The sequence below is a fragment of the Melanotaenia boesemani genome, chromosome 13, assembly GCF_017639745.1.
Source record: "Melanotaenia boesemani isolate fMelBoe1 chromosome 13, fMelBoe1.pri, whole genome shotgun sequence".
In the NCBI taxonomy this organism is placed as follows: Eukaryota; Metazoa; Chordata; class Actinopteri; order Atheriniformes; family Melanotaeniidae; genus Melanotaenia; species Melanotaenia boesemani.
In genome coordinates this window covers 22,613,867-22,627,568 of record NC_055694.1, presented here as the reverse complement: position 1 = coordinate 22,627,568, position 13,702 = coordinate 22,613,867, and the positions used below count along the sequence as shown (strand labels likewise).

The window sequence follows — 13,702 nt, the reverse complement described above, 5'->3', positions numbered from 1 at the left end:
TTACGGTATCACCAAGATGACAAGGGAGCCCGATCTCCTTCCTGTCCGAGCCAAGGACATCACCAATGCAGCCAGTGCCATCCTGAACTTCTGTGCATCTAAGGCTGTGGCCACAGCCCATATCACCGCATGGCAACAGACTATCCACAGGAACATCTGGCTGCACCTGTCATCTTCTCTTCCTGAGGAAGTTAAGAAGGAGCCCCAGGAGGGTCCCATTAGCTCAGACAGACTGTTTGCACCTCATTTCCAGTCCCGTCTTGATCACATGCAGAAAACATCTGAGGAATCAGAGAAGTTCAGGAGACACATGACACGTCATCTCCCTGATCCACGTCCCAGCTGACCTTGCGGCATTGATGGACAGACTGATTAGCAAGGGGTTCACACTGCAGTTTGTACACACTGCGGATGAGAGTTTTGTTTTACCTGGACGACCTGCTTTTACTGGCCTGATCCAGAAACAATGCAGTGGTGCAGACATGGGAACTGGTGATGCATCTGTCAAGCTTGGGTTTCTCCATAAACTGGGGGAATTGTTCCCCCCTCCCATCTCAGACCATAATCTATCTGCAAGTGGAATTAAGCTCGGTCACCATGGGAGCGCGACTGTCTCAGCAGAGAACCTCGCAGCTGATGGCTCTGGTCCGCCGCGTCACTCCCCATAGTGCGGTAACAGCCCTGTCAGTCATGCTAGGCATGATGTCAGTGGGTCACGTAGTTGTGCCCCTTGGGCCGCTTCACATGAGACGGCTGTAGAGATGGTTTATTCGTCTCCACATCGATCCCGTGCGTCAGAGGAGGTGCATGATTGTGGTTCCAGCCGACCTGGCCCACTGGAGAGACCCCCAAGGGGGTGCCTTTGAGCAGAACAACGTCTCACATTTGAGTGTTCACAGATGCGTCTTCCCGGGCTGGGATGGGACCTGTCTCTCCCAGGTGGTGTGAGGACAGTAGTCTCTCCATATGAACATGCTGGAACTCCTTACAGTGTGGAAGGTGATCCAGCATTGGCCAGCGCCTTGCCGCTGAGCAGGAGAGCTTAGAAGCTGCTTCAACGAGAGCACCTTACATGGTCAAGCGGTCAGCTTTTCAGTGCTGGTGTCTGGAGAGAGGATTTAATCCCACAGCATGCATGTTGCCTATTATGTTGTTTTTCTTTAACTACAATATACTATTGTAAATATAGTAGTATATCTATATACTATATATATATTATCTATATTATTAAATATAGACACTATAAATTTAGTCTGTCTCATTGTAATGCAGAGGTTGGCGCTCAGGGTGTAGTTTCAGACAATAATGTATGCATGTCGACATCTGTGAACAAAGAATTCTTTCTTTCTTTCTTTCTAACAGATGTCACAAATTTTATCCATATTTGAACTTGTATCCTGGCAGTGCATTTGAATATGGCTGGAGATGTAAGCACACAAGCAGACCACAGGGTTACTGGAACAATGCAGACATTCCTTCAGCAAAGATCAGTGATGAACTGGTCTGCTCTTATTCTTTACGCGCGTTTTAGTTGCACAAAACGCCGTTTGTAACGCGCGTTAAAGTGCGACAAAACGGCGCTTTTTACGCGGGTTCATTGAACGCTGCAAAAAGCGGCGTTTAATGACCACCAAGACCATCGTATTTTTCGGCGTTTTAGCCACATGAAACGGCGTATTTTACGCCGTTTTATTACAAACGCGCCAATAGAGTGGCGAATTGTGGTCCTTTTGGCTTGCCATAGCTGCCCTGTGCGCTCTCCTTTCTCCAGATGCTGATTGAAAGGAATTTGGCTTTCAGCACCATTAAAACGTATGCTGCAGCCATCTTATCCTGTCATGAAGGGTTTGGTGAAAAAACTCTTTTCAGTCATCCTCTGATCAAACGCTTCCTGAAAGGAGTGCGCAGACACAGACCTGTGACACTTAGGTTTCTGTCCATGAAGACAGCCCTGCTGCTGGCTTTTACGTCTGCAAAGAGAGTCAGCGATTTAGTCCTCTCTGTGGCTCCTTCCTGCCTCAGGATCCAGGGCGACAGCAGCTCAGCAGTGCTGCGTTCACTCCTAAAAACATCGCCAGCTCTTTCAGATTCAGGGTGATCACGCTAAATGGATTTAACCTCAGCCAGAGCAAGACAGAAAAACTGAAATGGAAAAAAAAGATAAAAAATTGAGACATTTTAATCTAAAACAACTGGAGTAAAAGAAGAACGAGATACTCACTAGGAGAGCGTGTTTATTTCAGAGGGACTCGTTGTGTCAAGGTTCTTCAAATATGTCAATGTGACCAGGAAGACTTAGCAGCCTTTGCATGTGACACTTTGGTTTATCTGTTTTTTTTTATTGTTTGTACTTTTAGTTATTAGATACAAAACCAAAGTTTAAACTATGATTGATGAAACTATGATAAAGGTGCAAATAAAATGGATCAATTTCTTGATTTTATGGAGACCCCTGGTGGCAGTGGGGAGAATGAAAGACTTCTATGCGGTATACTTACCATCTCAACTTAGAAATACATTAAGCTGGTGGCTTGTTAAATTAATAATTTGGTTTGTATTTAATCTTCTAAGTCATACAAACTGCCACTCACAGTTGCATGTTCAACGTTATAGATGACGCCAACAAAACCTGTAGTTTCTGTGGCACTGTACAACAGCTTGTGTTGAATTGTAAATCATATAATTGTAAATAGTCTGTAAACACATCTCGTGGAAATTTTTATGTAAGAAAATATATTTACTCAAGCCACAAGCCACATACATTTTTAAAAAGTACAGATTATTATTATTATTATCATTATTCAGAAGCTTGTTTACTATTTAAAGAGCAAAACACTGAAAGCCAATTTATGGTCTTTTCTTAAGTATTGAATTAAATATTCATTTAATTCATCATCTTTCCTAACTCTGGCTAACTGCTGTGTTTTAGGTCTGGATTGCGCTTTCTTGAAATTTAACTAATTTGATTCTCACAGGAAATTTAAAGCATTAAAAACAAAGGTGCCACTGAAAAGGCTGCCTGACTGCAAATGTTAAATTAAAAATGGTCATTTTTATCTGTAGGTACTGGGTTGTTTGTTTATACAATCATGTGCAAAACTAGCAATCCATAGAATAAAATGTGTTTCTACTTTTAGTGGTAATCAGCATCTCTCTCCTAACACCCATTTACACCCATTTCTACACAAAGCAACAGAAGGATGCACAGAAGTTTTTCCACTCATATAATTTAACTGTCCTGTGTGGGAGAAATTTAGTTCATTCCCAGTTTTTTCTTTCTTCTACAGCACAGATAAAATAATTTGGGGTAAACTTGAGCTGTGTCAGCTTTAAATCTTAGACTTCTAGGCTGTGTTGATCTCTGCGCTCGTTAATATGCCAGTAAAATGTCTAAGTGGGAATGAAAAACAAAAACAGTCAATAGTTGTTGCAGTACAGAAATGTTGTATTTTCTTTCCAAAATTGACATACACCAAAAAAGTTCTCTTAGAAAATTTATCAACTTCTAAAGTACTCTAAAGTACATAAAAACACAGGACTGTCAGAAATAAACAATAAGGCGAGATCATTCAGTAAAACAAGTTACAAAAACAATCTGAATCAGACCTGAAGTCTTTGTTTTTTCTGTCTTAAAGTACAGTAGAGAACCATGAGAGTTTCATTTTTCCATTACGCCAGGGCTTGAAAGTAGAGGTGTTTGCGGAGGAAGTTAAATGAACCAGGCATCTGCTTGTAAAGTCCTTTTGCAGAATTTTGGGAAACTTCATTGTTCACCTGAAAATAAGTCAAGAGTCAGATGTGTCTTTATTTAAAGTAAAAATATGGATAAAAGGGATCCTTCTTATGTGGATATGATGAGTAACGCTCACCATCACCAGCATTGTGACCAGGTCATCAGCAGCAGCGTTTTCCTCAAGAATGCGGTCCAGCGTCTCAACAAACCAAGAGCCAGACTCGGTGTCTCTCCAGGAAACGTAACCTGTATTTGTCACGTGATCGAAAAGGCAACAATGAAATGAATCTGCTAAATTTTAAGTTGATGTGAAATGCATCTAAATGCTGATTTATCATTAAAACAAATACATATTGTGCCACAAACACACCTGGGAAAGTAGAGTAAGACACCAGAATGTCACTGGGGGTGGGCAAAGAGGCTCTGGCATCAACTTCGTCAGAAGTACTCAGAGAGTCGCTGCTGGATGACATTGGGATGGCATCCATCTGGTCATCTGCTCTATAGATGTCCCCAGATGGCTGAGCCTCATCAGGGGACACCTCAAAGCCTGTGTCTTTTTCACCTTGAGGACAAAAACAAACACTCATGTCAAAGACCACTTTGATTTCATTTTCACATATTGACAGTGTCACTTTGAGTTAATGAGCAGTGTTTGGTGTCACTTACCTCCTCCACAAGCCTGAATGAAGAAAAGTTTAGGTTTGCTTTGTAAAGAAGGGCAATGCTGGCCGTTGAGGTAGTTTGTGATAAGCTGAACTGGAACATGCTGCCCATCCACACCATACACAGCACCAGGGAAGCGGTTGTGACTAACCTACAAACATTAATATGAACATACATGTTCTTAGATAGGACCTGGGTTTATACTCTATATTAAAAGGTTACTGAACTAAACAAACAGGCTGGATCTTACCTCAGTCCCATGGGAAAGTATGATAACCACACAGCAGTCATACTGTGAGTGATCTTTCTTTGATAAAACTGACAGTTCGTGTTTAATTTGCTGAAATGTGGAGATAACAGTTAGTATTGCTTTATGTCATGCCATTTTAAACAAAATAGTAAAATCAAAGATTCTAACCCTTTGTCTCAGGTTTGTCTTGACCTCCACAATAAAGTTGAGGGCCTTGAATCTTCTTTCTAGCTTGTCACTGTCTATATTGGACCCTTTGCGGTTGCTCAGCTCACTCTGAGGGTCAAACTCCACATTGTTTATGATGAGGCAATGACCACATGGGCTGGCATCCATTTTATAGCTCTGATACACAGACAGAATTAGAGTGAACAGAGTTCAATGATGGATGCTGTTTATCAAGCAATGTAAGCAATTTCCATAAAAAATACCATTTACTGTGGTAAATAAAGGGTTCTTACCTGAATACTGTCGCGTCGTGTTCTGCCTGGTGGTCTTGGTCTTAGGTACTCCTGCTCAGGTGCTGTGGCATCAATATATGTTAGGCAAAAATTAACTTACATGACTCAATAATGCTCAAAAGAACAACATGTCTTACAAGGACTAGGAGTAGTGATAGGCCTCTCTAATGGAAGGACAGGGGCAGCATCTTTTCTTTGCTTATTCACATCCATTGGAGAAGCTGTAACACCAAGCAAGAGAACATACAGTATGTGAGTGTTCATGTTATAAGATGAGAGTTACAAGTTGTTGTAAGTTGTCTATGTTTAAGAGACAGTCTGTGTTGAAACAGATCAAATGGAGTTGGGTTTCAGACACTTACTAACTGGAAGAGGTTGGACAATAGGACGGACTACTTGTACGGGTTTCGCGGGCTGAAGCTGAACCGCTGGAGATTCATTCTGTAATGTCTTTGCCAGGTCATGCTGACCCGTCTCCTGAAGGCACTCCAGAAATAGCGGAAAGGCTCGACTCCCACGGGTTTCTAAGTCCCGAACCAACTGCCTAGCTTGGTCTCGTCTAGTCCCAGAACTCTGACAAGAGACGCAGTCAAGGGTGTCCTTTATTTTATTCTTTTTCTATAAACATCCTTAAACATTAACCTCATTGCCGCAACACTGCGGTCAAGCCAGCCGCCTATCTTTTTCAAGTGCGCATTTACTCTCAACTTTGTGGTAAAGGCAAAGGAACAGCTCTGGAAAGCTTTAGGAAATTATTTTCGATTCCCTCACCCAGTCTCACAGATAAGAGGCGTAATTAATGGATGTATTTTAACAGTAAATGTCGGTTTATGGACCAAATGAACATTGAGTCAATTTAAAGTTCCACAGGGACAATATATAACCTGTACTATTGAACTAAGTACTTCCTATATGTACACAAGTGATATGAAACACTTTTACTCCAGTAATTCATTGTCAAAGTCCTTTACAGATAGCTAAAAGAAGAATTTTCAACTACTTTTGAAATGCAATAAAATTTATTTCTTCCATAAGTAGGCCTATACTGTTGTACTAAGTACATCATCAACTACTGGCAAAAATACTACAGTAAATTTCTTCAAAAGTACACAGTAAAAATGTGTCATATTATTTGTGTAAGTAGTACAGGAAGAACAGAGCACAGCAGTATAGGTTTAATATACTATTTATGGAAATAGAATAATTTTATTCCACTTTAAATGTAGCCAAAAATGGATTTTATTACAACCCATAAAGGAGTTTGACAATGAATTACCGGAAAACTATACATTAAAACCACTTCCTAGAATTTTTGCCAGTAGTTGATGGTGTACTTAGTACAGAACTGTAGCTTTTGTGGCCTACTTATGGAAGAAATAAATTTTATTGCACTTCAAAATGAGACGGCACACACACACACACACACACATGTGTGTGTGTGTGTGCCGTCTCATTTATATATATATATATATATATATATATATATTTCATATATATATATATATATATGAGATATTATATCTCATATATATATATATATATATATATATATATATATATATATATATATATATATATATATGAAATCCGGAAGTAATCTTAGCTTTAAGATTACCGAGCCAACATTGTCCCTCGATGTTCATTTGGTCCATAAACCGACATTTACTGTTAAAATACATCCCTTAATTACGTCACATATCTATGAGACTGAGTGAGGGAATCGAAAGTAATTTCGAAAAGCTTTCCAGAGCTGTTCCTTTGCTTTACCACACAATTGAGAAAAAATGCGCACTTGAAATACAGCGGCGGCTGGTTTGACCACTGTTACGCCACTGGCGGCTGGCTTGACCGCAGTGCCGCAACATACCTGTATCTCATCGATCATGTCCTGGGTGAAAACTCCCTTTTCCACAAGGGCATCATAGAGGTTTGATAGATCCAAATTTTTCACCAGATTGATCCTGTTTCGTTGAAGGATTTTCTTGTGTTGTTCTTCCATTCTCCTCACAGTACTTAAAAATGAGTGAGATGTGAAACAAAAACCTGTTCTCAGGAATCAATTTGACAGATTTAGTCGATACTAAAAATAAATCTTCTCCTATTACTTGTTATTTTTAAACTGAATAATAATTATAATGGTAGTCTTATTCCTGTACAAATACGCCTGGTGTAATTTTTTGCTCGGTTTCTCTATATACTTCCTTGTTTACATCATTGCTGCCTGTGATTGGTCAACTGAGCGAACGCTCAAAACATAAGGGTGCATTTGATTATCTTTACTGCGTGTCGCTCTTGCACGGGTATAGTGTTACAACAAGATCACACAATAAATAGATAAATAAATAAAATTAAATCAGTCGCAGCCTGAAAAACGTTAAACGCATCAAGGGTGAGTAGAACAAGCAAAAGGTGCCACGATGTACTCAATCTCCCGAAATTACTTTCGACACCAGGCTTTTTCTATTTTTCTTTTTTTATTTCTACTCCCCGCTTTGCAGCGGCAGGTTATCGTAAGCAGTGTTACTGTGTGATCCTTCGGAACACACCATGTATATTTCCCTGTCACGCCAACGTTAGTCAGGGACGAGGAGCAGACCCTTTCGTTTAGTGTAGTATCGACAGGCCACCTCTGCTCGAGGTGACGGCGTGTAGCGCTGTTACGCGGAGACAACTGTAGCCACTGTGACAACGCCACCAGCCTTATTAGAAAAAATGCGTCAACGTTTTATCCTCGAAGAACAGCATTAATATCACAGACTAGAAACGTCCCCTGGATTTTCAGAGCTCCCTCTGATGCTACATATTTCCTGTCTTTGCTAGCGTATGTAGTTAGCATGCTATAATGCCATTTTGGCTGTCTTCACCATCTTGGAAGAACAACTATGTATCTCACATTTATGAACCATCTTAAATCTGTCATGATGTGGAAATCCTCGATCCACTTTAACTCTATGTTGATAGTTGCGCAGATGTGTTAAACATAACTGCGATGGCATGGTCAAAGATGTCTCTGTTACTGGCTGTGGTGGTGGTCCTCTCTGTGCTGCTGACAGAATCAACCCATGCTGGGCCTGAAATGGACCCGTACAAAATATTAGGAATAACCAGGAGTGCCAGTCAAGCTGAAATCAAGAAGGTCTACAAGCGTCTGGCTAAAGAATGGTAAGTATTTTCCCATGACACCGGCTTGATGTCATAATTCTCACCCTGTTCTAAACTAATGAGCATCTTCTTCTACTGCAGGCATCCTGACAAAAACAAAAGTCCAGGTGCAGAGGACATGTTTATCAAGATCACTAAATCTTATGAGGTTAGTCATCCTTTCACTTGAATACACCAATATATTGTCTTCGAATGTTAATACACGGCTAGAACATGACTTATGTATTTGTATTTGTTATACCTCAAATCTAGATCCTCTCCAGTGAGGAAAAGCGTGCCAATTACGATCGTTATGGACAGACTGATGATACCCAGCCATATGGCAGCAGTCACTATGGCCACCGCCACGACAGCTTCTACTTTGATGAGTCCTTTTTCAACTTCCCCTTCAACAGCAAGAACCACAGAGATTTCACTGACAGCAAGTACACGCTACACTTCAACCAGTACGTCAACGATGTGGTGCCTGACAGCTATATAAGACCATATCTGATAAAGATCACCTCAGATTGGTGCTTCAGCTGCATTCATATTGAGCCTGTCTGGAAGGACGTGGTGCAGGAGATGGAGAGCCTAGGTTTGGAACGAGCTTGAAAAATTCCCAGTAGCTCTGCCTCAGTTCTTTTTCAGCACAAGTCAGGAAATTTTACGTTTTTATGGATGTCCGGTCTTTGCAGGTGTTGGAGTAGGTGTGGTGGATGTTGGCTATGAGAGGCGGCTAGCGAATCACCTCGGTGCTCATCGCACCCCTTCCATACTTGGAGTTATAAATGGCAAAGTGACGTTTTTCCATTATGCTGTAGCAAAGGAGCACCTGCGACAATTTGTAGAAGACCTACTTCCTCAGAGACTTGTGGAGCAGGTAACAATCTTCACATTAACAGCAGTGAATTTGTTTATATAACTGATTCACAGTGCATTACATGGGGGCAGTTTTTCTATATTCATCAAAGTGACTGATGCATGTTGTATTTCAGATCAACGACAAGAATGACCAGCAGTTTTTGAACAGTTGGCACGAGCTTAACAAGCCACATGTGCTTCTGTTTGACCAAGTGCCCGTAGTTCCTCTACTTTACAAAGTAGGTTCTTAAATATTTTGTGTGAAATGTTCTCAGGTGTCACTTTTGCAAACATGTTAATCCTCTTCCTTTTTATGTCTGTAGCTGACAGCTTTTGCTTATAAGGACTACTTACAGTTTGGCTATGTGGATCAGGGCCTCTCAGAAACTGCCAATCTGCAAAAACTATTTAATATTAACACTTACGCTCCAACAATGCTGGTCTTCAAAGAGAACATTGAGAAGCCTGCTGATATTATACAGGTAAATCAAATGTGAAAGTCCCATCCCTTCTTAGTTTGGTGGTGAATTTGATGCACAGGAACATTGATCTGTCTTTATTCTTTACGTCTCCGCAGGCTAAAGGAATGAAAAAACAAATAATTGATGAGTTCATGTCAAACAACAAGTTTCTCCTTGCGCCGCGGCTGGTCAATCAGAAGCTCTTTGATGAGCTCTGTCCCGTCAAACAGTTTCACAGACGCAGGAAGTAAGTTTAAACCTTTTCCTGTCTGTCCTCAACTGATAAAAAAGAATCTGGAACTAAAACAAATGTTCATATCCATTTGAAACTTATTTTTTATAATTAACTCTAATGTACCTCATCCCCTCAGATACTGTGTCCTGCTGATCACAGGCGATGAGGAGACTTTTTCTTTTGGGAACCAGGCGTTTCTCTCTTTTGCTTCCACCAACACCAGGGAAGTTGTGAGGTTTGCTTATGTGTACCAAACGCTGCAGCAGCCGCTTTGTGATGTCCTCATGCAGAGCAAAGACAGCTCACAGTCACCGACCCAGGTACGCTCACACATGCTCACCAGCAACCCTGTTTCCAAAAAAGTTAGGACACTGTGTAAAACACAATGTGAGGATTTTGTGAACAATTTGAATTCTTATTGAAGAAAAATTTAAAGCCTGAAATATGAAAGATTGGAACTGAGAAATCCTTTTTTTAATGTATGTGCTCATTTTGAATGTGTTGCAACGACATCTTGCAGAATGTAGTGTGGAGATGGAGGCATGCTTAGTACTGTGCTGCGTTGTCTTCTCTTTTAAAACTCTAAGAATTTGGGAAATGAGGGGGTCATTGTAGTTTTAAAAGCAAAAGGCTTTCCCCTTTTATGCTTGATTCAGAAATTCAATTGTTTAGCAGCGTGGAGCCTCTTTTATCTATATTTAATTTGATAATATCACAAATATTTTCAATGGGCAATAGATCTGCAGATATAGGTCAGAAACTCTTGTAATGTGAGGCTAGGCTGTTGTAATGTGATCAAAGAAAGAGGAATAACTTTCCTTGAAAAAGGGTGTTATCTGCATGTTGCTTCATAACCCGTGTATATCATTTAAAAATAATGATAGTTTAATCTTTGGAGGAGCTGGTGCTCCCTCTCCCCTGCAGTCTGGAGAACAGGGTGTCAAGATTAAAAAGATGAATTAAAAGTTTGGAATTTTCTGATAAGAGGATAGCTTTCCATCTTTGTTTTTTGGGGGGCATAGTTTAGTACTTAAGCTGTTTTCTCTATTTATTTTGTGTGTGTTTGGATGTATTGGGTCTTGTGTTTAGGTGGTGATCCTGGAGAGGCGTAATACTGCTGGTAAGGCATTGTTCAAGCCAGTTACTGCCTGGAATGGAAGTGAGGAAGACAAGCAGCGTCTTCTGGAGGAGCTGGAGCGACTTCAAAAAGACCCATCTATCCTCATCCATGACGCCGTTCTGCCCGAGCTCAATAATGAATTTGCCTCGGTAATCTATGCCTCAATGTACAGCTGATATTTTTAAATTCCAGCCACATATGTTGTTACTAAGCCCCATTCATACCATTACTCTGCAGATGTTTGTAATCCGGTGGATCTATGCGTCTTACGATTACCTCTCTGAAGTCATCGATGATATTCTACACAACAACTGGTGGGTGTGTTTCTTTTGAGCCGGTTAATCAGTTCTAATCTAAACTGCACAATGTGACCTTGATTATAATATGCAAGGAAACTTCTTTCTTCCTGACTTGCTGATGATTTAGGCGCGAGATGATGCCTCTTCTGTCTCTCATCTTCTCTGCCTTGTTTATCTTGTTTGGAACTGTGGTCATCCAGGCCTTCAGGTTGGTTGAGTTAAATTATTCACATTTTTCTTTGTTTAAATATATGATAAAGTTCAATAAAAAGTTTAAAACAAAAGCCACCTAAAACAAAATAATATTTTTCCCTCTGTCATTGCAGTGACTCTAGTGATGATAAGCAGACAAAACCAAAGGCAAAAGATGGAACTAAAGCAGAAAATGGGTCATCAGGGACCAGTAGTAGCTCAAGGCAGGAACATTTTTTATTTGAACTGTTGAAGTGTAGGATTTCTGTGCCTTTTTTAAGCTCTGTGCTCTTATTGTTGATTTTAGTCGGCCTCCTAAAAAGAGTTTTGTGGAGGTGACAGAGCTGACGGACATCACCTACATGAGCAACTTGGTGAAGCTGAGGCCAGGACACATGAACATAGTGCTGGTGCTCACTGACGCCTCCAAGAACATCCTGCTTAGCAAGTTTGCCAAAGAGGTCTATTCCTTCACTGGGTAAGCTAAACATTTGCAGTGTATGTAAAGTCTATGATACGAGTTTTGTTGGTGTGTGTGTCATTTATAGATGCGTCCTCACATTCATGTTGATTCTCTCCCAGGAGCCTGACGCTGCATTTCTCTTTCCTGAACATTGACAAGCACAGTGCGTGGATGAAAACACTGCTGGAGTACGCCCAGGACGCCATGCAGATAGACGCAGACGATGATGACGGAGGGAACCGGAAGACAGACTACACCGGTTATGTGCTGGCACTGAACGGCCACAAGAAGTACCTGTGTCTGTTTAAGCCTGTCTACACTGGGGAGGACCTGGACAGCAAGTCGTCTGAAGATGAAGGGGGGGCGTCAGGGGGGAGGTCAAAGTCCAGTTCCCGTGATGATCACCCACCACGCAAATCCAGTCGCTCCCGCAGCTTATCCACCCTGCAGATCCACCACAAACTAGACCGCCTAGGATTGTGGATGGAAAGACTCATGGAAGGCACTTTGCCTCGTTACTATGTCCCAGCCTGGCCAGGACTTGACAAAATCGCCCCAAATAAATAGACTGAGGAGCACAGAATTCTTTTTTTATTTCCTATCACACTGAAATGGTTTCATGTGCAATTTATCATATGCTAATGCTGCCTTTTTTATGTTTTACATTTAAGCTATTTAATAGATACAGTCAACAACTACTGGGAAACATGTTCTTTAGACCTCCATGCTCATCACATGCTGTTCTCAACTGCTGTTAGATGTTTTATTCAGGCAAATGTTGCTACAGCCTTGTAAAGATAAAACAAAATCACTGTGGCCACCTGAACTCCTGCTTTTACTTCCAGATGACGACCCTAGAGTCACGTTTTGATCTGTCACAGCTAGGCTGTCAGACTTTCACACTCAGATGTTTACATAAGGAAAACTGAGGAGAGAGAAGCTAATTTCTTCTTGGTGTCTTTGTAACTGTTGTGCAGCCGAGGCTGAATGTGATGTAAAGTAGGCGTGATCGACATGTCTGTTTTGGAGAATTGCACAAATGGCAAATAAGGGTCTTCAAAGCTATCCAACCTTTCTAACAAGCAGTTTGGACAGTGTATAAAGCTTCCACTGATGAATACTGTGAATAGAGATGCATGAAACTAATATTTAATGTGTTTGCCTTTATATGCATCTCAGCTTTTTTTTTTTTTAAGATTATTTCCAAAATGCTGATTCTCTTGTGCAGTAGAGCATACTGCTGTCATGATGATGCCTTCTACCCTGGACCTCAAGGTGTACCCCATGCTCTTCTTTGATCATGTTGCAGAAAAAGAAAACACTTTTTTGGGGGGGAGTTGTGGTTAATTGTGTGCTCCTACAAATTTGTTGTTTAGCAGCCTCTATCTGTGCAACCTTATTTAGCCAGTAGCTTTATGTAGCAATGAGCAAACTGTATATTTTATCTTCAGGATGTTTCTCTAAAAAGCCGTGATTCACCAATGTACCATCTTATGTCAACACCTCCAGTTGGAACTCGAATGCTTGCTTGGTTTATTTATTTGTTTTATTCATGTGAAGTTAAAAAATAAAGCTATTAACATCGGTACTGATTGGTGTAAATATTGCACATGATCCTCTTATCTAAAGGATGTGTGTAGTAAAGGGTACATCAGAGCTAAGAGGAATGTTTTAGTTACCAAATGTTATGGTTTTTTTTTTAAACGATATGTATTGATTGATATTTGTTACTGTGAGATGGTTTAGTTTGTTTTCAATGCATTTATCTTCTTGTTGGTTGTAATAAAATCCAGTTTACTTGTGCGTTTACTAACTAA

General features: G+C 40.6%; 2 protein-coding genes across 3 annotated transcripts; one reads left to right on the top strand and one right to left on the bottom strand.

The window, feature by feature from the left end:
• Positions 1-2,964: 2,964 nt before the first annotated feature.
• On the bottom strand, positions 2,965-7,292 carry casp9 (caspase 9, apoptosis-related cysteine peptidase). Its single transcript, XM_042004045.1, has 10 exons — positions 6,978-7,292; positions 5,473-5,683; positions 5,248-5,331; positions 5,111-5,172; positions 4,818-4,994; positions 4,650-4,739; positions 4,403-4,550; positions 4,104-4,298; positions 3,870-3,979; positions 2,965-3,774 (listed from the first exon to the last, which is right to left on the bottom strand). Exons 1-10 carry the CDS (start codon positions 7,107-7,109, stop codon positions 3,670-3,672), a joined length of 1,314 nt encoding a protein of 437 aa, XP_041859979.1. The 5' UTR covers positions 7,110-7,292; the 3' UTR covers positions 2,965-3,669.
• Positions 7,293-7,556: 264 nt separating this feature from the next.
• On the top strand, positions 7,557-13,469 carry LOC121651680 (dnaJ homolog subfamily C member 16-like). 2 transcript variants are annotated; one of them, XM_042004044.1, is made up of 14 exons: positions 7,557-8,272; positions 8,354-8,420; positions 8,525-8,849; positions 8,950-9,134; positions 9,250-9,354; positions 9,439-9,597; positions 9,693-9,823; positions 9,948-10,131; positions 10,901-11,080; positions 11,169-11,245; positions 11,358-11,438; positions 11,557-11,646; positions 11,730-11,900; positions 12,050-13,469. In XM_042004044.1, exons 1-14 carry the CDS (start codon positions 8,100-8,102, stop codon positions 12,450-12,452), a joined length of 2,331 nt encoding a protein of 776 aa, XP_041859978.1. In that variant the 5' UTR covers positions 7,557-8,099; the 3' UTR covers positions 12,453-13,469. The 2 variants fall into 2 exon arrangements, with proteins under 2 accessions (XP_041859978.1, XP_041859977.1); XM_042004043.1 differs by having other exon boundaries at positions 12,005-13,469.
• Positions 13,470-13,702: the final 233 nt, after the last annotated feature.